Source organism: Ranitomeya imitator, chromosome 6 (genome assembly GCF_032444005.1).
Source record: "Ranitomeya imitator isolate aRanImi1 chromosome 6, aRanImi1.pri, whole genome shotgun sequence".
In the NCBI taxonomy this organism is placed as follows: domain Eukaryota; kingdom Metazoa; phylum Chordata; class Amphibia; order Anura; family Dendrobatidae; genus Ranitomeya; species Ranitomeya imitator.
The window spans coordinates 536,322,883-536,347,918 of NC_091287.1; the positions used below are offsets into that span (position 1 = coordinate 536,322,883).

Here is a 25,036-nt window from a genome sequence, read left to right on the forward strand (position 1 = left end):
AGAGTGCACCTACAAGTATATGCAAAAATCATATGAAATGTGCACGCAGATTCACCGTAGACAAGCCCTTTCATTTCATGCTGACCTCACCCCCTCCCCCAAAACAAAGCAGATTATACCCCTCATAAAAATGCTTACTATATTGATTACAGCTCCAAGGAAATTAATCAAAATGGATGCAAAGATGATGACATTCCTGGCTAAGTAGGTCTCATTAATCCAGCAGCAGGTTTTCCGGAGCACGAGAGGCAGACATTTATAATCCTCGGCCGTGGTGATGAGGACCAGCGCGGAGTGCAGCATTATCAGTATGGAGAACTGGATTATCATTGGAATCATCCTGAAAGGAGACAGAGGAGACAAATTCTGTCTTCAGAATATATTTTACCATCAAAACACAAATTCAGGAGAAAACGAGGATGTAAATACGGCGACGACGCATCTGTCAAAGCCGCCACTTCACTTTCAATGACAGCGGAGAACCTTCTTCAAACACTCGTAGCGCCTCATTTCGATGACCGTCTCGCGGAGGCACCTTTCAACTAAAGACACTTTTTGTTTGCAAATAGCATGTACGACAAGAGGAGCAATTTCACTAAGTACACCTCTGCTCAAGAGCTTCTTTGTGTTCCTTTTATTGCTTAGAAAACTACTGGGTTTCTGCTCGCCTGCATTAACGGATTGATTGTTTTTTTATTTTTGCAATGTAGAAAGTTTTTTTGGGGTAATTTCGCCAATCAAAATGATCTGTCATCAGATTTCACAATACAAAGTGTATACATTATTAAAATCAATATTAAACCTTTTGAGGCTGGTGTACTTACTCTGAAAATCCATGTCATTGGTACTATTCAATCCTATTTTTAAAGTTTTCTTTCCTGATACTGAAATTAGTACTGTAGGAGTAGCACTCTTAGGGAAGAGTAAGACGGCCTTATAATTCCGCTGGAGATCGCGACCCAATGCTCGGTCCTGCCAGCGTCTCTCTCGACCTGAGCGTGACAGCAGCGTAGAAATAGATGCTGTCGTACTTGGGTCGGCCAGTCCAATCATTGTGTTGCGATCCCGGTTAAGTTGTACGGCAATCTGACTCTTACCTTAGGGTGTGTTCTTTTTACAGACATTTTTAGAGTGGATCGGCTTCTAAAAACATTGGAAAAAAGAGTTTTCCAAGAAGTGGAGATGTTTGACAAAAGAGGACCGGACTGAGAGCAACTAGCAGAGTGTTGGCCGGAGAGGTGAGTATTAATTTGTTTTCTACCAATACTCAGTTGATCGCTCTTCTCTCCCGCTTCCTTTATGCTCGCCATCTGGTCTTCTTCTTTCATCATTGCACCCCGCATCTCCAGCCTCTTGACTATAGGCCAGGATTTCCACCTGCATCCGGGCCCAGGAGATCACTGGGAGTCATAAGGTCATGATGACAAGACGCGTGCTATAACCTTATGATGCGCAGTGACTTCTGAGGACTGGAGGAGCTGCAACGGTGAAAGGAAGATGACTAGACGATGGACAGTGAAGCATCCAAAGAGGTAAGTGGTGAAATATTAGGTTTTTATTTTTTTTTTTAAACCAAGACTAATCTCTCTTCTGGCCTCTCTGGCCGAACAGATGTTCACCATCCGGTCCTCCTTTGTGTGCACCATCGCGCACTTTATCTGCCTCCGTCCTCTCATTATAGGACTGGTCGCTTCCAGGCTTCGAGTGAGAGCCCGGTTCACTCGCGTCTTCTGTTCATTACCGCAGCGTCTTCTCTCAGCTGTAGTCTCCTCATGGATCTTTGGTGCTTGACCCCTGATGGGTATGTCTCAGGTCTGAAGGGATGGGATGGGATGGGCTCTGGGTCTTGACTTGAGCAGATCTGGGATTCGAGCATTGACCGACCTGGTCGGAACTCCACGTCTTGACCAGCTTGGAACGGATCCTTGGGCCTTCACCGGCATAGTCTGTTCTCCGGGTCTGGTCTCATTCCGCATAATTCTGCCTCTAACCATGCTGCAGCCTGCTGGCGCACACTCCTTACTGCAACCTGTCTCTTCGACTGTGGCGTCTTCCCCTGCACACTTCTGGTCTGCTCTCCTTTCTAGCATCAAAACCCACTCCGGTTTGGTGCGCAGACCTTTTATATTTAGGAACTCAATCATCAATGGCACCTGACTTGGTGCCACTTCTAAACTCGTCCCCCCCTGCAACTCTTCCTCCACTGGTTGGCTCCACATGGTCCTGTTTGGACGTTAGGTGGCAGTCTTCTCACACCAATGATGCACAGTGCTGGGGTTTTTCAGGATTATTTTCACCTCCTCTTACACATTCACAGGTAGTCTTGAATTTTCAGGTTTCAGCCATGTTCACACGGTCAATATTTGGTCAGTATTTCACATCAGTATTTGTAACTCAAAATCAGGAGCGGAACAATCAGAGGAAAAAATGTAGTAGAAACATAGGCACCACTTCTGCATTTATCACCCACTCCTGGTTTTGGCTTCTAAATACTGTTGCAAAATACTGAGGAAATAGTAAATGACGTGGCCTTTGAGTCAAAATTAACTCGATTTACTAATAAAAAAATGTTGATGCCAATCAATAAAAAAAAAAAAAAAGACATAGATAACGAGAATTACCTTGATGATGGAAGCAGGCTTTGGATCGCAGTGATAAAAATGAGGACGATGAATGCGCACACCAGGTTGGATTTGAACACTTCGTCCCTCATTTGAGAATACTGAAATATAAAAAGGAGAAAAAAAAAAACATCCGAAGATCAAAGAAAATATCACTAGATTTGAATCATTAACAAAACAGCAAAATTACAGAACCAACATATCGATTCCAGCACAAGTTTACGACAGATTCTCACTAAGGACTGATCTGGAAACACCCAAACCCCAATGCAGCCGCCCACCTTAATGTGGGATTTTTTTTAAACCTACATCGCATGTCCAAATTTGCCAGAATTATTTCAGAAAATTTAAACCGGTACCAGCAAATATGGGGTTATTGGACCGAGAGATACAGTAACTGCGGCTCTTAACCTCGGGGATCTTTTGCCGCCACCTTGATACGAATTGTAAATTGGTCTCAGCAGTCACATTTATTGATTATGACTTGGCCATTATAGAAAATGTTGCACTGGCACCCCAATATCCCTGTGACCCTGTATACCTCTTTTTGAAATTAGGGGTACAATAAACTAAAATATTTGCCATATTACAGCACTATAGAGTTTGGATGTAGAAGGGATCATTAATATGTCCTGACACGTAAGCCTAATTAAGCTTCCTCAAAATCTCTCATTCTAGTTGTGTCTATTTAGCCTTGAAGGGAATGAGTCAGTAGGTTTTGCCATTTAATTTGAGAGTAGCATAATGTAGGGGCAGAGACCAAGATTCCAGTGATGTATCACTTACTGGGCTGCTTGGTGCAGTTGTGTTACAATCCCTGTTTTCTCTGCTAGAATGCTCAACTGTGTGTAATCCACCAACACCACTGATTGGCAGATTTCTGTGTCTAACCCCGCCCACAACACTGATTGGCAGCTTCCTGTTTACACTGTCAGCAAGCTACCAATCAGTGGTGGGGGTGGGGATACACAGATTAGTTTGTCTGCCTTGCAAGAGGCCTAGTCGTCTAGTCATAATCTCCTGCTGATAAAAGACTGATTGTAATAAAAGTAGAAACTACAGCACACAGCCCAGTAAGTGACACGTCCCTTGAATCAGGCTCTCATGCACTATATTATGCTGCTCTCTGATTAAATATCAAAAATCTGCTGACAGATCCCCTTTACTATCCCAGCCTCCTATAACATAGAATTTTGAAAAAAAAATGAGAATTTGGAACATACCAACATTTAAGCTCCACCCTTGTCCACCAAGAAAACTCCAGGAAAACCTCACCCCTTTGGATGTTCAATTCACAGGACTCTCCCAGACACTTGACAATTATGGAAAACTTGTCCCCATACTAGAGAGCTGAAGATAGCGGTGACTACTATTTCTTTAACTGATGAAATATAATAGCTATGGAGGATCAAAAAGCTGATTATTTTATTTTTAAAGGGGACCTTTCGCTGCTTTTTTTTTTATTTAACTGAGTGCTTCCTCTAATTGCCACTGCTGCACTGATTCCAGAACAGTTTTCCTTTTTCTTCTGCGCCCCTCCATTCCAATGCTGTGCCCCTCAGTAATAATTATCTAAATTTTCCGTTCAACCAATTGGGAATGTTTATTTTTTTCTCCCCTGATGCTGGCGAATCAAAATATGGCCACACCCACAAAGAAGTCCTGTGGTATACACCCAGTTATCAGTAGGGAAAGTTTACAGAATTATTACTGAGGGGCGTAACTTTGGAACAGAGGAGCGCAGGAGAAAAAGAAAAACTGTTCGAGAATCAGCGGAGCAGCAGCAAATGGAGGAGGTACTTGGTTTAAATTAAAAAAATCCAGTGAAAATTCCCCTTTAACTTCACAGTCAATTTTTTTTGGGGGGAAAGGAAGATGACCGTAGACTGTAACTGTTTCTCCAGTGAGAAGGGTGTGAAAAAACTCCCGATATATCAGCATCGTACTGCGCATAAGATATAGGCATTGATTGCAGTCTCGCCTGAACTGAGGAGGTGCAATAAATTGTGTTTTTCAAGTTTTATTTATAACTATGACTTTCTTCCTTTAATTATAATGGAAAATGTAATATGATGATGATTAATATTATTGCTAATAATCTAAAATCTATGTTAAAAAAAACACAATAAATTAAAATCAATTTTTAAACATTTTAAAAGGAGAAGAAAAACTTTGATTTCCAACAAAGCAAAAAAAATAGTGTAATAGGAAAGTAGGAGATAAGGGGTAAGATATCTCTTTGGGGAGAATGACAAGCCATTGTGAGGAGACTTAAACGCCTTGTATCCTCTTCTGGGAAATAAAATATACAAATTGTCTCTTCAGAGAGGAAGAGGACTTGAATTTTAGTGCCAACTATTGGAAGTAGCGATCCTAAAGGTTAATATCGACCCTTTAACGAGCCTTGCAATATGACTAAGGATAAAAGTCAAACCAGAATCCCAATTTGCAGACACATGTTTCCGGGTGTTGCCCCTTGTAAGTGCAAAGTATGAAATCTGATTTAGCTAGGTGAGAGGCTAAGAAAGAAGGCCCCTGAGGGTTCACTGCCACACTGCGAGGCTGAACTGAGGATGGGCAGAGGTACCCGCAACATCTCTACTGGCTTTACCTTGAGTCACCCCCACCCAAGGTCTGTCTCTCTTCCCCGGGGGTGTTTCTTACCCCCTCCTTCACAACTGCAGCGGCGGAGCAGCACGATCCTTTAATGTATTGAGCCCTGGAGGTAGCGGCGTGCCGGTAACCTATGGAACAAGCGGTAGCGACGGAGCAGCGCCTTCCTGTCATGTATGGAGTCCCGGAGGTAGTGGTGTGTCGGTAACGTATGGAGCAGCAGTAGCAGTCGTGGAGGCAAGCGGTAGCCATACGGCAGGTGGAGGCTATATTTTCAGTGCCACACGCTTCACTTCCGGTGACATCACGAATGTGCATAAGCCATAATGAGCGGGATCGGAAATGAAGTGTGCGCAGCGAAAATACAGTCTGCCCGCAACCTCTACCTGCTGTACGGCTACCGCTTGCCTCCACGACTCCTAGTGCTGCTCCATACGCTACCGGCATGCCGCTACCTCCGAGACTCCATATATGACAGGATGGCGCTGCTCCACCGCTGCTGTGTAGAAGTGGGTAAGAAACACCCCCTTCGGAGACTCGCGGACCAACGGGGAGACTCACGTGGAGAGGAGAGACTCGCTGGGAGAGGGGAGACTCGCGTGGAGAGGGGAGACTCGCTGGGAGAGGGGAGACTCGCGTGGAGAGGGGAGACTCACGGGGAGAGGGGAGACTCACGGGGAGAGGAGAGACTCGCGGGGAGAGGAGAGACTAGCGGGAAGAGGAGAGACTTGCGGGGACAGGGGAGACTTGTGGGAAGATGAGAGACTCGCAGGGAGGTACAGACTCACGGGGAGAGGGGAGACTCGTGGGGAGAGGAGAGCCTCGCGGGGAGAGGAGAGACTCACGGGGAGATGGGAGACTCGTGGGGAGAGGGGAGACTCGCGGGGAGACTCGCAGAGAGAGGGGACACTCGCGGAGAGAGGAGAGACTCGCGGACCCAGTAGCTGCTACATCTCCCCCCTCGGCGCATATTCGAGTCAATAAGTTTTCCCGATACCTCGGGTCGGCTTATACTCGAGTATGTACGGTATATATTTTTATTTCACTGGAACCACACTCTGAGCAAAAACTGATGTCTGAATGAGGCCTAAGACTATAGTATCGCCCCCACACCCTACTGCTGATCAGCTAAATCAAGGGCCCGGTGGTATTGCATACTGCACAACAAGTTAAGTTAATGAGACTAACTGCAGTACCAGTGACAGCCACAAGTAGATAGATATGACGCTATGTCTGAAAAACAAAAAAGGAGATGTTGTCTATGGCAGTGCCAAAAAAAAATCACACCTTCTCCGACTTTCTTACTGATGATCAATAATATAATCCCAGAAAAACCCTTTAACAGCCAGTGTGCATCTGCCCGAGGAGGAACTACCTGCCTACTGATTTTTTATTAAAGGGGTTTTGACATAATTTCACTAGGATAAACCATAATTTTACGATTGGTGGGATCAACGCTCATCCAAAAACGGAAAGTAACGGGGTGCTCTGTCACCTATACTGGTTTTCATTCGCACACTGGCGACTGGCCACCTCCGGTGCAAGTGGAAGAAGTGGACTGCAGATCCCTGTGTCACTGTACAGGCTAAAAATATTAGAGACCCCCACCAAATTATCATTGTCATGAATAGCAGGGTTCCCACTGATTGCAAATTTCTTTAGAAGTTGGGAAAACTTCTGTAATAAACCTGGGCCATTCAGCTCAGTGGGAGACAGAGCTTTATAAATCCTCGTGCAAAGAGCTCCTCCTAGTGGTGGCAGTAGGAAGACACAATTTAAGCATTTTACTCTGGCTCCCTGTCCCCTCTGAATCTAGAGAATGGGTTAAAAACTAAATCCATTCTCCAAAATGATATCTAAGGAAATATCTATCGCCATGCAAGCATAACTTTAATCCACAAAAAAAGCAATTCCATTGAAATTTCTTGATATAGACGGTGTACATTTTTCGGAGAGTCTGTGTTCCGAGACTATAATTTTGGGCTTCCTGTGGAGTAATTATTGTTTTCATGTAAGTTTTCAATTTATATAAGTAGCAATAACGCTAGGTTTACAGCGAACAGACCAAAGTATCCTAAATCTTCAGCAAGCCATTTTTCCATAACATTGTGCATGAAATCGCCTATTGATGCACCCCTTTATTAGTGCACACACTGTATGCCGAAAATGGTGTGCCGCACAGGAAAATTTGTAATCCAGTCTGGAAAACGACTTAATTGAACCTTTGTGATTCAGCGCATTTTGATTGACTCTTTGTCTTTTTCTTAACTCCATTCTGATGATTTCTGACTACAGACCACATCAAAGTTGAGCTGAACTTTGATGTGGTTATAAATAATCTGGGAGGAACTCAGAAAAAAGAGTTACTGCACAAATTCCCCATGGAAACAAGCTCACTAGCGGATTCTGAGCTGGCCAATGTTCAGGGAAACAAAAAGCTTGGAAAAGTTAAATAGTGCTACATTTTTAATGAAACCCAATAGTAAAAATTATTAAAGGCCCCTAAAGGCATTCATACCCTTTAACCCCTTAAGCCCCAAGGGTGGTTTGCACGTTAATGACCGGGCCAATTTTTACAATTCTGACCACTGTCCCTTTATGAGGTTATAACTCTGGAACGCTCCAATGGATCCCGGTGACTCTGACATTGTTTTCTAGTGACAAATTGGGCTTAATGATAGTGGTAACATTTCTTTGATATTACCTGCGCTTATTTGTGAAAAAAACTGGAATTTGGCGAAAATTTAGAAAATATCGCAATTTTCCAACTTTGAATTTTTATGCCCTTTTTTTTTTACAAAAAAATTACTTCAGCTCCAATTTGTTTTATTTTACCAAGGATAACAGGAGAAAATGGACCCCAAAAGTTGTACAATTTGTCCTGAGTACGCTGATACCTCATATGTGGGGGTAAACCACTGTTTGGGCGCATGGCAGAGCTCGGAAGGGAAGGAGCGCCATTTGACTTTCAATGCAAAATTTACAGGAATTGAGATGGGATGCCATGTTGCGTTTGGAGAGCCACTGATGTGCCTAAACATTGAAAACCCCCACAATTGAAACCATTTTGGAAAGTAGACCCCCCAAAGGAACTTATCTAGATGTGTGGTGAGCACTTTGACCCACCAAGTGCTTCACAGAAGTTTATAATGCAGAGCCGTAAAAATAAAAAATCATATTTTTTCACAAAAATGATCTTTTCGCCCCTAATTTTTTATTTTCCCAAGGGTAAGAGAAGAAATTGGACCCCAAAAGTTGTTGCGCAATTTGTCCTGAATACGCTGATATCCCATAAGTGAGGGTAAACCACTGTTTGGGCGCATGGCAGAGCTCGAAAGGGAAGGAGCGCCGTTTGACTTGTTAAATGCAAAATTGACAGGAATTGAGATGGGACGCCATGTTGCGTTTGGAGAGCCACTGATGTGCCTAAACATTGAAACCCCCCACGAGTGACACGATTTTGGAAAGTAGACCCCCTAAGGAACTTATCTAGATGTGTGGTGAGGACTTTGTCCCACTAAGTGCTTCACAGAAGTTTATATTGTACAACTGTAAAAATAAAAAATAATATTTTTTCCCAAAAATGAACTTCTCACCCCAAATTTTTTATTTTCCCAAGGGTACCAGAAGAAATTGTACCACAAAAGTTGTTGTGCAATTTGTCCTGAGTACGATGATACCCCATATGTGGGGGTAAACCACTGTTTGGGCGCATGGCAGAGCTGGGAAGTGACGGAGCGCTGTTTGACTTTTCAATGCAAAATTGACTGGAATTGAGATGGGACACCATGTTGCATTTGGAGAGCCCCTGATGTGCCTAAATATTTAACCCCCCCACAAGTGACAACATTTTGGAAAGTAGACCCCTTAAGGAACTTATCTAGCTGTGTTGTGAGAGCTTTGAACCCCCAAGTGTTTCACTACAGTTTATAACGCAGAGCCGTGAAAATAAAAATTATTTTTTCCCCACAAAAATTATTTTTTAGCCCCCAGTTTTGTATTTTCCCAACGGTAACAGGAGAAATTGGACCACAAAAGTTATTGTCCAATTTGTTCTGAGTACGCTGATACCCCATATGTTGGGGTAAACCTCTGTTTGGGCGCACGGGAGAGCTTGGAAGGGATGGAGCACTGTTTTTCCAGAATTGGCTGGAATTGAGATCGGACGCCATGTCGCGTTTGCAGAGCCCTGATGTGCCTAAACAGTGGAAATCTCCAATTGTAACTGAAACCCTAATCCAAACACACCCCTAAACCTAATCCCAACCACACCCCTAACCCCAACCACACCCCTAACCCCAACACACCCCTAACTCTAATCCCAAACCTAACCACACCCCTAACTCCAACACACTACTAACCCTAATCCCAACCATAACCCTAACCACACCCCTAACCCTGACACACCCCTAATCCTAATCCCAACTGTAAATGTAATCCAAACCCTAACCCTAACTTTAGCCCCAACCCTAACTGTAGCCTTAACCCTAACTTTAGCCCCAACCCTAACTGTAGCACTAACCCTAACTTTAGCCCCAATCCTAACCCTAACTTTAGCTCCAACCCTAACTGTAGCCCTAACCCTAGCCCCAACACTAACCCTAGCCCCAACCCTGGCCCTAGCCCTAACCCTAGCCCTAATCCTAGCCCTAATCCTAGCCCTAACCCTAGCCCTAACCCTAGCCCTAACCCTAACCCTAAGGAGAAAATGGAAATAAATACATTTTTTTAATTTTATTATTTTTCCCTAACTAAGGGGGTCATGAAGGGGGGGTTGATTTACTTTTATAGCGGGTTTTTTTAGCGGATTTTTATGATTGGCAGCTGTCACACACTAAAAGACGCTTTTTATAGTAAAAAATAGTTTTTGCGTCTCCATATTTTGAGAGCTATACTTTTTCCATATTTTGGTCCACAGAGTCATGTGAGGTCTTATTTTTGCGGGACGAGTTGATGTTTTTATTGGTAACATTTTCGGGCACGTGACATATTTTGATCGCTTTTTATTCCAATTTTTATGAGGCAGAATGACCAAAAACCAGCTATTCATGAATTTCTTTTTTTTGGGGGGGGGGGGGAGCATTGATGCCTTTCCATGTTTGGTAAAATTGATAAAGCCGTTTTATTCTTCGGGTCAGTACGATTACAGCTATACCTCATTTATATCTTTTTTTATGTTTTGGCGCTTTTATACTATAAAAACTATTTTATAGAAAAAATAATTATTTTTGCATCGCTTTATTCTGAGGACTGTAAATTTTTATTTTTTCGCTGATGATGCTCTATGGCGGCTCATTTTTTGCGGGAAAAGATGACGTTTTCAGCGGTACCATGGTTATTTATATCCGTCGCTGTGATCGCGTGTTATTTCACTTTTTGTTCGGCGGTATGATAATAAAGCGTTGTTTTTTGCTTCATTTTTTTTACGGTGTTCACTAAAGGGGTTAACTAGTGGGACAGTTTTATAGGTCGGGTTGTTACGGACGCGGTGATACTAAATATGTGTACTTTTATTGTTTGTTTTTTTATTTAGATAAAGAAATGTATTTATGGGAAAAAATGTTGTTCTTTACTTAGGAATAATTTTTATAATTTTTTTTTTACACATCTAAGTATTTTTTTTTTTTTACTTTATAACGTTGTCCGGGGGGGGGGGGGGGACATCACACTATAAGGTCAGATCGCTGATCTGACACTTTGCACACCACTGTTTCAGATCAGCGATCTGACATGCAGGGCTGCAGGCTTACCAGCGCTTGCTCTGAGCAGGCGCTTGTAAGCCACCTCCCTGCAGGACCCGGAAGTTGCCCCGCGGCCATTTTGGATCCGGGGCCTGCAGGGAGGAGACGCTCGGTACAAGGCGAGCACATCGCCTTGTACCGAGGGTCTCAGGGAAGCCCGCAGGGAGCCCCCTCCCTGCGCGATGCTTCCCTATGCCCCGGAACGCTGCGATCATGTTTTATTGCAGTGTTAGAGGGGGTTAATGTGCCAGGAGCAGTCCGTGACTGCTCCTGGCACTTAGTGTCGGATGTCAGCTGCGATAGTCAGCTGACAACCGGCCGCGTTCCCCCCGTGAGTGTGGCCGATTGCATATGACATACTATCCCGTCACTGGGAATTAAGTCCCAGGTCACCTTGACGGGATAGTACGTCATATGGGATTAAGGGGTTAAGGGCTATTCCACTGTACTAATATAATATTTAATATTCATTCTAACAGCACAACCTTGAGACTCTTTATAAGGGCTCATACCCATTTGCGAGAAAAAAAACGGTCCGATTTCTGGACCGAAAAAACGGACGAGTGCTATGCGAGTGTCATGCGAGTAAAATGCGATTTCCGTGCGATTATTCCACATCCGTATGCAATGCCATTTTAACATGAGGTTTTACATACAGCAGTTCTCTGTATGTAAAAGCTCACGTTAAAATCGCATTGTAAAATACAGCTGTACACATCGTTTTAAAACCAAATAATCTTCTAATCTTCAAAACATACAGTATATATATATATATATATATTAGATAGATAGACAGATAGATTAAAAGCTGGCAGATGCCGAGTACAGAATGGAAAAGAATAGGTTAGAATAGATAGAATAGATATATACACATAGAATAGGTGTATATATATATATATATATATAATAATAATCTTTATTTTTATATAGCGCTAACATATTCCGCAGCGCTTTACAGTTTTTGCACACATTATCATCACTGTCCCCAATGGGGCTCACAATCTGGAATCCCTATCAGTATGTCTTTGGAATGTGGGAGGAAACCGGAGTGCCCGGAGGAAACCCACGCAAACACGGAGAGAACATACAAAGTCTTTGCAGATGTTGTCCTGGGTGGGATTAGAACCCAGGACCCCAGCGCTGCAAGGCTGCAGTGCTAACCACTGCGCCACCGTGCTGCTCAGTGACACACACACATATATATATATATATATATATATATATATATATATATATATATATATATATATATATATATATATATATATATATATATCTATATATATCTATATATATATATATATATCTTTACATTTCATGGACAGATAGATAGCAGAATGGGTTGATAATCAATTTGTCGGCTTCTGTACAATCATTGCAGAAGCCGACAGGGTAGGAGACATGGTGTACATACAGTAAACCATTGCAGAACAGTTAGAATTATATATGTCAGTGTCTAATACTGTTAGTAGTATGTGTGTGTAAAATTTGGGACCTGTATGTATTTAATAAAAGAATGTTTTCACAGAAAAAAGTGGCATGGACTCCGGTGCAATTTTCTGCGCCAGAGAGGGAAAGCCAGCAACTGAGGGCAGATATTAATAGCCTAGAGAGGGACCATGGTTATTGCCCCCCCTGGCTTAAAACATCTGTGCCCAGCTACCCCAGAAAAGACGCATTTGTAAGATGTGCCAATTCTGGCATTTAGCCTCTCTCTTCCTAGTGCCCTGTAGCAGTGGCATATGGGGAAATAAGGGGTTAATATCACCTTTGTATTGTAAGGTGACATTAAGCTTGGCTTAGTAATGTAGAGGTGTCAATAAGACACCTATTTATTACTAATCCTAAAGTTTGTAATCGGTTAAATGAACACACACATATGCAGAATAAAGACTTTTAATGGAAGAAAAAACACTAAACACTGTTTGACTATTTTATTGTTACTGGTAATCCATGGGACATCCCAGTAGTTTTCAGCCGGGCCAGTCGTATTAGCACCGTTCCCGGTTGTAAACTGTATACACCCCAGATATGGATTATGGCGTGGGACTGACTGTACGCTGGACAGGTATGGCTATATTGTTGGTTTGTTATTTTTTTCATTTATTACAGGAGATCGAGGGCGTCACATGGATTACCAGTAACAATAAAATGGTTAAACAGTGTGTAGTGTTTTATTTCATGAAAATACTTTATTCTGCATGTGTGTGTGTTTTATCAACCCTTTACAAACTTTAGGATTAGTAATGGATAGGTGTCTTATTGACGCCTCTCCATTACTAAGCCAGGCTTAATGTCACCTTACAATACAAAGGTGACATTAACCCCTTATCACCCCATATGCCACCACTACAGGGCAGTGGGAAGAGAGAGGCTAAGTGCTGGAATTGGCACATCTTACAGATGTGCCTTCTCAGGGGCTGGCTGGGGGCAGATGTTTTTAGCCGGGGGGGGGGGCAATAACCATAGTCAGTTCCTTTCTAGACTATTAATATCTGTCCTCAGTCACTGGCTTTCCCTCTCTGGCGCAGAAAATTGTGCGGGAGCTCACGCCAGTTTTTTCCATGAAAACATTCTTTTATTAAATACATACAGGTCCCAAATTTTACACACACATAGTAGTAACATTACTAGTCACTGACATATATAAATCTAACTGTTCTGCAATGGTTTACTGTATGTAAACCATGTCTCCTATCCTGTCGGCTTCTGCAATGATTGTACAGAAGCTGCCAAATGAATTATCGGCTATTCTGCTATCTATCTGTCCATGAAATATAAAGATATACCGTATATATATTTATGTATTTTACAGTATTTGTATATATCTATTCTATCTTTTGTATTCTATTCTGTCAGTGTGATTTTACTGTTCACCGCACTGAATTGCCGGCTTTTCACAGAACACCGATGCGTAAAAATCGGACAGCGCTCGTATGGTGCGAGTGCTGTGCAATTTTTTTTTCTCGCACCCATTGACCTACATTGGCGAGTCTCGTCCGAGAATCGCAGAAATATGCAGCATGCTGCGATTTTTTTCTCGGTCCAATTTCAGCTAAGAAAAAAATCGCAGATGAGATGTAACATTGAATAACATTGGACCGAGTGCAGTCTGATTTTTTATCGGATTACACTCGTCTGTATTTCTCGCAAGTGAGCATGAGCCCTAAGGATCAGTATAAGACTATGTTCACACTACATTTTTGAGTTAAAAAACTATGAGTTTTTCAAGCAGAAGCTGCTTCAAGAAACTCTCCTTTTCGGGGGAGTTTTTATAAAAGTTTTTCTATTCCTAAAACGGTTTCAACAGGGTTTTGAAACTTTCCTGAATTGCCTTTTGATTTGACAGTGCCTACTTTGGACTTTGGAGAGATTTATTGCGCTACTATTTTTCTATTAGGCATTTTTTTTTTTTTAAAACCTCTTAAGGAAAAAAAGAAGCTAAAAAAACTCCTCATAGGAGCAGAAAAGCGTATTTCCCGAAGAGATGAATAAGATGAGTTTTTCGAGCGGTTTTCGAAGAGGATTTCACAGATGATCAGCTAAAAGTGTGAACATAGGCTAATGACAAGAACCCAATCCTTAATCTTACTCCTCACTGTCAAATTACTAATCCAAGGGGAGTTTGACAAACTGTAGACAGATATTAAGGATCAATTACTTCTCAAATAGTGTGAAAATATTTTGCTAAAAATTAATCTGGTTCATAAAAAAAGAAAAAGGAAAAACTGATACTATGCTATACACAGTGCCGGGTGTAGGGGGTGGAGAACGACACAGGGATTGCCACATATTCGATGTAGGAAAAATGATGTTAGTATTTACTTTTAGTTAATAAAATTGCACAATAAGCTTCCGTCTAAAAACTTAACTCATTTTTATACCCCCGGAGATGCAGTTTGCAGCCTGATGCAAGTTTCAGATGTCTCTCTTGTTTGAGTGTTTCTCTCAGTAATATAGGTTGGATATGATCTCTGTGTGTATCTATGGTGCTGAAGTTTTTAGTAGCTCGTATATCAGCAAAGCTTCTATCCTGCAATTCTTTCCTGCTCATGTGCTTTTCTCCTTGCTTATAGCTTGTTTTATCTGCCCTCCCTAAGACTTTACATGCTTTCTCACCTCTCCATACTGTGAAGATCTGAGTACAAACCCCTCGTCTTACGTGCTGCTATCTCTATGGGTAGGGTCACATGATCCTTTTTTGTCCAACTGAGAAAAACAGTCTCTGATTAGAGTTTAATCAGATTTTGTTCAGAGTGGGATCAGTTGCTCTCAAAGGAGTTTTTCAACCTCCTCTATTATGTCAGTGCGTGAAAATTCAGACGGGGCACGGATTTCATCCAAGTGCCATCCAATGTTTTCTACAGACCCATAGACTTGCATTGCCGACTTTGATCTGACACTAGGATCAAAGTCGAACATGTCACATATTTTTTTCCTCGAGCAAAAAAATTGGACATGTGCACAGTCCCATACAATAACATGGCTTTGACTGCTATCCGTGAAAACCACAGCTAGCACTCGTCCGCATCCGATATAATTGGTGGTGAGCATGAGCCCTAACACTAGGACAAGAAAGGGGAAGAGCAGAGAGAGCCGTCATAACCAGGAGCGCTGGTGGATTTATAACATTTTTGAAAAAGCACTCAGCTACGTAAAGAACTTACAGACGATCTGGAGCGGAAAATTAGTAGAAAAAGTTGGCTAAAATAAATAAAGTCAACAAAAGGGACCCCAACTATTAGGGGTCTTTAATAGTATTGGTATTCTCACATGGACAAAAGAGACAGTCTGGACCCCCTTATTCTTGAGTCCCATGGTGCGACCAACTACATTTATCGCCCTGTACATGATGAACCAGCAGAAATCTGAAACCAGCTCTGGATGAGAATGGAGAACAAAACATCCAGTAATTCAAGAAAGGGCATAAATGCTAACGCAATATTATACGTGGATTTAGAGAGAACGCGTCACTACGGAAGCGTCTTGCCTTAACTTCATGCAAATTTTGTTAAGGACGCTAGTTTCTCCCCATACAGATTCAACACATCACAACCAAAACCTTCTACACGACTGCAACCCACATCACAACCACTGGGTGGCAACATAGAGACATATGGCATAGACATCTCCCGACAGAGTATCACAAAGTTAATGTTTGCTATTTTATTTTTAACTAGCTGAAGAGCCCGGCGTTGCCTGGGCATAGTAAATATCTGTGGTTAGTTATAGCACCCCACTTCTCTTATTTTCCCATCACGCCTCTCATTTTCCCAATCACATCTTTCATTTTCCCCCTCACATCTCTCATTTTCTCCCTCACACCTCTCATTTTCTCCCTCACTCCTCTCATTCCCCCCTAACACTTGTCATTTCAACCTCACATCTGTCATTTTCTGATCACTCCACTATTTTTCCTCACTCCTCTCATTTTGCACTCACACCTTTTCATTTTCACCTCACACCTCTCATTTTCACCTCATCACCTCAGTATATACATGTTTGTCATCTCCCTTATATATAGTATACATCTGTATGTCATCTCCTGTATATAGTATATACCTGTATGTCATCTCCCCTGTATATAGTATATACCTGCTGTGTGTCATCTCCCCTATATATAGTATATACCTGAATGTCATCTCCTTCTATATATAGTATATACCTGTATGTCATCTCCTCCTGTATATAGTATATACCTGTGTGTCATCTCCCCTGTATATAGTATATATCTGAGTGTCATCTCCTCCTGCATATAGTATATACCTGCATGTCATCTTCTATATATAGCATATACCTGTATGTCATCTCCTCCTGTATATAGTATATACCTGTATGTCATCTCCTCCTGTATATATATGTACCTATATGTCATCTCCTCCTCTATATAGTATATACCTGTGTGTCATCTCTCCTATATATAGTATATATCTGTGTGTCATCTCCCCTGTATATAGTATATACCTGTGTGTCATCTCCTCCTGTATTAGTCCTCGTTCACACATTATTTGCTCAGTATTTTTACCTCAGTATTTGTAAGCTAAATTGGCAGCCTGATAAATCCCCAGCCAACAGGAAGCCCTCCCCCTGGCAGTATATATTAGCTCACACATACACATAATAGACAGGTCATGTGACTGACAGCTGCCGTATTTCCTATATGGTGCAATTGTTGTAGTTTGTCTGCTTATTAATCAGATTTTTATTTTTGAAGGATAATACCAGACTTGTGTGTTTTAGGGCGAGTTTCGTTTGTCAAGTTGTGTGTGTTGAGTTGTGTGTGGCGATATGCATGTAGCGACTTTTGTGAGATGAGTTTTGTGTAGCAACATGCGTGTAGCAACTTTTTGTGTGTCGAGTTGCATGTGACAGGTTAGTGTAGCAAGTTGTGTGCAGCAAGTTTTGCGCATGGCGAGTTTTGCGCATTGCGAGTATTATGTGTGGTGCCTTTTGAGTATGTGCAAGTTTTGTGTGAGGCAACTTTTGTGCATGTGGCAATTTTTCCGCGTGTGCAAGTTTTGCGTGTGGCGAGTTTTTCATGAGGAGAATTTTGCACTTGTGGCGAGTTTTGCGTGTGCCTAGTTTTTGCATGTGGCGAGTTTGGCGCGTGGTGAGTTTTGAGCGGCGACTTTTGTGTTTCGACTTTTATGTGGCGAGGTTGGTGTATGTGTGGTGAAATGTGTGCTGAGGGTGGTATATGTGTTCAAGCACGTGGTAGTGTGTGGCGCATTTTGTGTGTGTTCATATCCCCGTGTGTGGTGAGTATCCCATGTCGGGGCCCCACCTTAGCAACTGTACGGTATATACTCTTTGGCGCCATCGCTCTCATTCTTTAAGTCCCCCTTGTTCACATCTGGCAGCTGTCAATTTGCCTCCAACACTTTTCCTTTCATTTTTTCCCATTATGTAGATAGGGGCAAAATTGTTTGGTGAATTGGAAAGCGCGGGGTTAAAATTTCACCTCACAACATAGCCTATGACGCTCTCAGGGTCCAGACGTGTGACTGTGCAAAATTTTGTTGCTCTAGCTGCGACGCTTCCAACACTTTTCCTTTCACTTTTTCCCCATTATGTAGATAGGGGCAAAATTGTTTGGTGAATTGGAACGCGCGGGGTTAAAATTTCACCTCACAACGTAGCCTATGACGCTCTCAGGGTCCAGACGTGTGACTGTGCAAAATTTTGTTTCTGTAGCTGCGACGCCTCCAACACTTTTCCTTTCACTTTTTTCCCCCATTATGTAGATAGGGGCAAAATTGTTTGGTGAATTGGAAAGCGCGGGGTTAAAATTTCACCTCACAACATAGCCTATGACGCTCTCAGGGTCCAGACGTGTGACTGTGCAAAATTTTGTTGCTCTAGCTGCGACGCTTCCAACACTTTTCCTTTCACTTTTTCCCCATTATGTAGATAGGGGCAAAATTGTTTGGTGAATTGGAACGCGCGGGGTTAAAATTTCACCTCACAACGTAGCCTATGACGCTCTCAGGGTCCAGACGTGTGACTGTGCAAAATTTTGTTTCTGTAGCTGCGACGCCTCCAACACTTTTCCTTTCACTTTTTTCCCCATTATGTAGATAGGGGCAAAATTGTTTGGTGAATTGGAACGCACGGGGTTAAAATTTCGCCTCACAATATAGCCTATGACGCTCTCAGGGTCCAGACGTGTGACTGTGCAAAATTTTGTGGCTGTAGCTGCGACGGTGCAGATGCCAATCCCGGACATACACACACACACACACACACACACACACACACACACACACACACACACACACACACACACACACACACACACACACACACACACATTCAGCTTTATATAGTAGATTATTGGACTTAGAGAAACGGTAAGAAAGGACACATCTGTAAATTAGCACAATGGTGTCATACCCCGTGATACAGTGGGTACAGAAAGTATTCAGACCCCCTTAAATTTTTCACTCTTTGTTTCATTGCAGCCATTTGGTAAATTCAAAAAAAGTTCATTTTTTTCTCATTTGTCGTGAAAAATTTAAAGGGGTCTGAATACTTTCCGTACCCACTGTATATGAACACTTAACAGGCTCCTAAAGAGGAACACAGGATGTGGAGGGCTGAAAATACGCTAATCGCTCATGCCAAAAGGAACTCATTGTGGCATGCAGAGCACGAAGGGATGAAAATATGGCAATCGCCTGCTCCAAAAAGGATCAAATGATGCAGACAGTCATTTTGGAGCAGGTATGGAGTGCGATCCTATGTATAGCCCTAATATTTCGTAATTTAAGCGGCTGTTTAGTGGAAGCAATAACATTGACCTGTATTAAGGCAGGGGTGCACAACCTTTTTTTGGGGGGAGACGAGGTACATATTGTTAGACGTAACACCCCCAAAAGGTCTAATGAGGGGTTTGCCAACCTGAACCATATCTGACATATAACTGGTAACTTATTCAGAAAATGTGAGTCCCCTCTTCCCCTCCATGGCACTCCGGAGAAAAGGAGTGGAGGTGGCCACCTGTAAGCAGGGCTATCTCCACTGCAGTTCAGGAGGCATAAAAACTTAGGGCTCATGCAGACATCTGGGCAATATGGTCCAAGCACGCATAGCAATGCACGGACTGGCTGCGGGACTCCCGACTTGAGCGTGACAGCTTCATATAATTCTATGAGGTGGTCACACTGCGGCCAAGGAGAGCATTTTGGCCTGTGCTCGGACCTTGTTGAGTGGACAACCAACTGCATGAGCCCTTAGTGTAGCAGTCGGACCGAGATCGGAAAGCAGTGCACGGACTGGCCGGCGGCTCTCCCGTCCCGAGTGCATAGAAATACATGAAGTTCTCACGCTTGGGTCAGGAGAGCCGCCGACCAGTCCGTGCACTGCCTTCCAGTCTCGGTCCGATTTATACGACCATCTGACTGCGCTCTTACAGAGAGAGCTTCATTACTGCTCGACCAATTCTTCCTTTCTGGAGGACTCAATAAGCAGGCGCCAGAAATGGCCGCACAGAATAAAATTGTGGGCAGTATTTGTCCCCCGGGACAGCAGGTTGTGCACTCCCGGTCTTAGGGCATGACACAATTGACTCGTTTAAAGTAGTGTCGGTGGCAGGTTGACTTTAAAAGGCGGGGCCCGGGCTTAATACCGTTAACAAAACAACATGGAATTTTCACAAATATTTTTTTTTTTTCTCTTTCATAACGACCCATTACACAGACGATAGAGACGGTCTTGCCACCCAGACTCAGCTACCTTATGCTCCAGGCTGGAGTCTTTAAACATCAGTGAGAAAGGCTTGATATGCTCTCTTCTCAACTTATCTCCACTCCGTAAGTCGATGGTGTGTTCTATTCGCTTGTTAATCTCCTCAGGACCAGACTGGACATGCAAAGCTTGTGCAAGATGGTTTGGAAGCAGATTTATTGAATTTCTTGTTAGCGCAGCCAGAGTCTAGGGGAAAGCACATGCAAAAAAATAAAACCTGCTAGTCCCCTGGGGTTATGAAAAAAAAATGCAATATATTTTAGGTCATGTTGGCATTGCAAGTCAAAAACAGCATTCCATGCAATTGAAAGAAGAGCACAATACATGTTACGTCATGTGCACCCATCACCTCTACACAACGATGGCGGCTAGTCCGTGCGGCGAGCCAATGGGCAGGAGAAAGCAGCAGATCCATTCACTCCACAACACGATGACTGGAGACGTCGTAGAGCCGAATATCGACTCATCCTTCGTCTTCCTTCATGGTGTATAGATGGCAAATGGATACGGTTTAATAACATGATACATGGAGGAGGCAATCTTGAGGATGAGCCCAGGTTGGGTCGTGGTCTGCACCTCATGTGTGGAGACCACAAGTAACAACTTAGACCTCTGAAATAATATAAATCCAATTGGTTCCATCAGATACGAAGTATCAATTTGCACCATGTTATTAAACAAGCCATTGGTAGCGTGTCGAGCCCTATCCTCACTAATATGATGAGAACTATGGTCCCTCAACATTTGGCCTCATGAAAAGACTATTTTGTGAACATTTGTTTGGGCTTGTTGACTAGAGGATGACCATTTCTGAAGGAACCTATCTAAAATGCCTCTGGTGACCTCATTATGGATGAAATTGTCTCAATCTGCAAAGTTTCAATGTCCTATAATGCCAAGAGCGTTCTTCACTTTGGACAGTTCTAACTTAATAAAATGGTCCCCCTACTAAAATCCCCAGCGATCAGATATGTTATGTAAGGAGGAAAGTGTTCAATGTTCCTGCAGCACCACCAGAGGCCAAATGAAGTATTACACTGCGTACATTCAAATCCATGGGTTGTATGTGTAAGGCAGGACAGGACTGGTCCTCCAGAGGCAAAGACACTCTTTGTAGCTGCTCTCCACTCTGGCCAAAAGGAGAGAATTCAAAAATAGAGATTCATCCCCTTTACAAAATGTTTTCTTAAGGTTTATTGTTATGAGCAAAGAGTAGGGAACTTTGTAAAATAAAGAAATAAGAATCGCTCATCTATTGAATCTCCTGCCATGGCAGCGCGCTTGGTGTCTCCACCGATTCTGGAAGTGTTGATATCCTCAACACCCCCTTTAATGATCAATAACCCACATTTAGACAGATCTCTTAAAGGAAGCTTAGACTTAATTTAGTAGCTTTGTATCTTCGAACAGTGTTAGTAGACCTCTTGCTACAAACCTATAAGAGCTAATAAGAAGGTTCAGCGGCCAGGTGCCTCTTCGAATGGTCATGAAAATTCACAGGAGAGCGAGAGAAGCAGGACTCACCACCAGCAACTTCAGTAAAATGCACTTTGTGTCAGTCACAGGATTGCAGATAGAAACATCAGTGAAATGAACATCTGTTTCGCCTGAGGACACGCTTCTTCTGGCTTTTCCAGCTTCCTCTGTGAGCTAGAAGACGCATTAACTAGCGAAACGGCTGATGTCTCTGCAGTCCTGTGACCGAAATAAAGTGCATTTTGCTGAAATTGCTGGTGAGTGCCACTTCTCTTGCTCTCCTCTGAATTTTCATGATCTTTTACAAGTATCAAGCTGAGCACCGCAAGACAAGGCTAATATAATCTGGATTTTTTTTTGGTTTGATCCTACTTTTTCCTTGCAATGGAATTTTCTTCACGCGGAGCGTGAGGCTCATTCCACTGGCACTGGATTTACCCAACTGTTAGACCCATCTACCTCCCACATCCCCTGATCGGCATGTCTCAAGGGGGGCTTGACATACTTAAATTCATCTTAAATTTTATTCGGACCAGTCACATATAGGACACCTTCCCCAAATATGTAATGAATCTCTGATAGGGGATGATCTAGATAACTCCATGCGACCTACTAGAGAAAGCTTCTCTCCGAGACATCTCCCCCTCTTAGAGTTGGCACCGCAACCCTTACAACCGGTCAGATCAACAGGACTAGTGTTGCAAGTTGCTGACCCCCGTCTTAAAGGCTTCCTCTAGGGTTCTAGTGTTGCAAAAGCCATAAGTATGATGGGTGAGAATTTTACTTAACGGGGCTTCCCCAACTTAGGAAGTCATCACCAACGCACAGGATTGTAGGTCTGACCGATAGCACCCTCCCAACAGTAGGGTCATCCCTATTCACTGTTTATGGGGCTAAAGGAGACAGTCAATTACAATTCTCGGCTATCTTCATTGGTACCAAATATAAGGAATGAATCGGGGTGGCAGAACTATCACTCAATTAAAAGGGGCATGCTATAGCTCTGTGCTTGGGTGGTCCCAGCAATCAGCATGTTAACCATTATCCTATGGAAGGTGTAAATGCAAAAGAACAAACTTTTGTAAAAATGGAAAACCCAAGATGGAAGGTAGACATCAGTGATGGCATGGGTGACCCCAGTTTTCGTTATTACCAATGTTAATGCCCATCGATAATGAATAACCGAGCTCGCCCTATAAAACTCACGGCATTGTTCATTGATATTCCACGAAGTAATCGGTCCATTTGCTGAATTATTCTGATTGCCATTCATTAGATCTCGCCGCTCAGTGACACATGCTACAAATCTGAAAACGGCAATTTAACAAACTCATCTATTGTCAGAGGACACAATGTTTCCAATGAGGACGGGAATTTTCCTTTCTACTCCCCCCATTGTACTGTAGAAAGCCACTGAACTCATCTAATTGCTGCAGTAAATTACATTACTGCCAAAAAGCCAATGCAAGATAAGTTATCAATTAACCTCTCGAAAAGCCTCTTTTCCAGAAGTGACTACAGGGAAAATGGACGTAAAATAGACATTATTGGGCATTATGCTCAAAACTGCTCATATTATACTGAGGCTGTAGAAAGACGGATGGACGGAAGTGGCATTTCTGTAGTGTTAAGTGATTTATGTTACATTAAACCGGAGCAGCCGGAACTTATTATCCATTTATAAATGTATACAGTACTGTGCAAAAGATTCAGGAGAAGATGATGCAAATGGTTCTAACCACAGAAGTGTTAATAGTTAATACAAAGTGAATGAACAGAAGAGAAATCTAAATCCCATCAATATTTGATGACTGCCCGTCGCCACCATCATTTCTCGGTCACTTGCACACGGTTTGTGAAGGAACTCGGCAGGAGGTTGCTCCAAACATCTTGGAGAACTAATCCCAGATCCTCTATAGATGTCACTTGTGCAGATCCTTTATGAGATCCCAGATGGACTGGATGATGTGAAATCAGGGATCTGAGGGGCCGGATCATCACTTCCAGGACTCCTCGTTCTTAATGGCATTGGCAGAATGTTGGGCGTCGTTGTTCCGCTGCAGAATAAATTTGGAGCCAGACGCCTCCCTGATGGTATTACATGATGGATCAGTATCTGCCTGTATTTCTCACCATTAATCCTGACCAAATGCACAACTCAATTTGCAAAATGCAGCCACAAATTTGCAGGACCCTCCATCATACTTCACTGTTCCCGCAGACCCTCATTATTGTGCCGATCTCCAGCCCTTTGGTGAACTATCTGCTTCTGTTACAGCCAAATATTTCACATTTTGACTCCTCAGTCCAGAGCACCTGCTGCCATTTTTCTGCACCCCGGTTCCTATGTTTTCATCTATAGTTGAGCAACTTGGCGTTGTTTCCATGTGGAAGGTTTGGGCATTTTGACCTCAGTTCTTCCATAAAGACTCCTTCTGGCCAGACTTCTCCAAGCAGTAGATGGATGCCGCTGGGTCCCTCTCGTTGCTGCCAGTTCTGAGCTGATGGCACTGCTGGACATTTAACAATTTTGCAGATATGTACAATGAGCATGTTATGGCTTTCATCTGCTGCACTAAGTTTCCTTGGCCGATCATTGCGTCTATGGTATTCAACGTTGCCAATATCTTGGTGTCCTCAATGCTGAGAAATACAGGCAGATACTTATCCATCATGTAATACAATCAGGGAGGCGTCTGGCTCCAAATTCATTCTTTCAGCAGAACAACGACCCCCAACATCCAGCCAATGTCATTAAGAATGAGGAGTCCTGGAAGTAATGATCCGGCCCTACAGAGCCCTGATCTCACATCATCCAGTCTGTCTGGGATTTCATGAAGAGACAGAAGGATTTTTACAAGCAACAGCCACAGAAGATCTGGGGTCAGTTCGCCAAGAGTCATGAGTACGACGGCTTAGTGCAGTCGAAACGCATCGACTGGGTCATGTCGACCATGTACATTTTTCTTTTGTATGCACTTTATTTTCATTTGAAAAATAAAAAGAAAAGGAAAATCTAGTCCTGTTGAGCTGGACTCCAATTTTTTCTATTTTCCTTGATGTGAGGCCAGGCCGAGGCCGGTATCTGAGCCCCAGGTGGATGAGCATAGAGCTACTAGGTGAGCTGGAATCAAGTTTTTACAGTTCTCCAAGATGTTTGGAACAACCTCCTGCCGAGTTCCCCATGTTCCTCCTTGTGGGCAATGTGTATCTAGAAGAACTGACACTTTGATGCTGTTTTAAAGTCAAAATGTGGTTCCCAATACTGATTGGATTTATATTGCTCATTAATTCATTCATTTTGCTTTTTGTTAATGGATAAAAATAAACTATTAACAC

The 25,036-nt window shown here is 42.8% G+C and overlaps 1 protein-coding gene across 2 annotated transcripts in view; it reads right to left on the reverse strand.

The window, feature by feature from the left end:
• ADCY8 (adenylate cyclase 8) overlaps positions 1-25,036 on the reverse strand; it is a 376,530-nt gene that overhangs the window by 70,726 nt on the left and 280,768 nt on the right. The window contains exons 8-10 of one of the 2 annotated variants that reach the window (XM_069731928.1): positions 20,210-20,407; positions 2,622-2,722; positions 139-340 (exon numbers count right to left, since the gene is read on the reverse strand). In XM_069731928.1, the coding sequence (XP_069588029.1) occupies positions 139-340; positions 2,622-2,722; positions 20,210-20,407 (501 nt within the window). The remainder of the gene's footprint in view (positions 1-138; positions 341-2,621; positions 2,723-20,209; positions 20,408-25,036) is intronic. The other variant, XM_069731929.1, reaches the window with a different exon arrangement.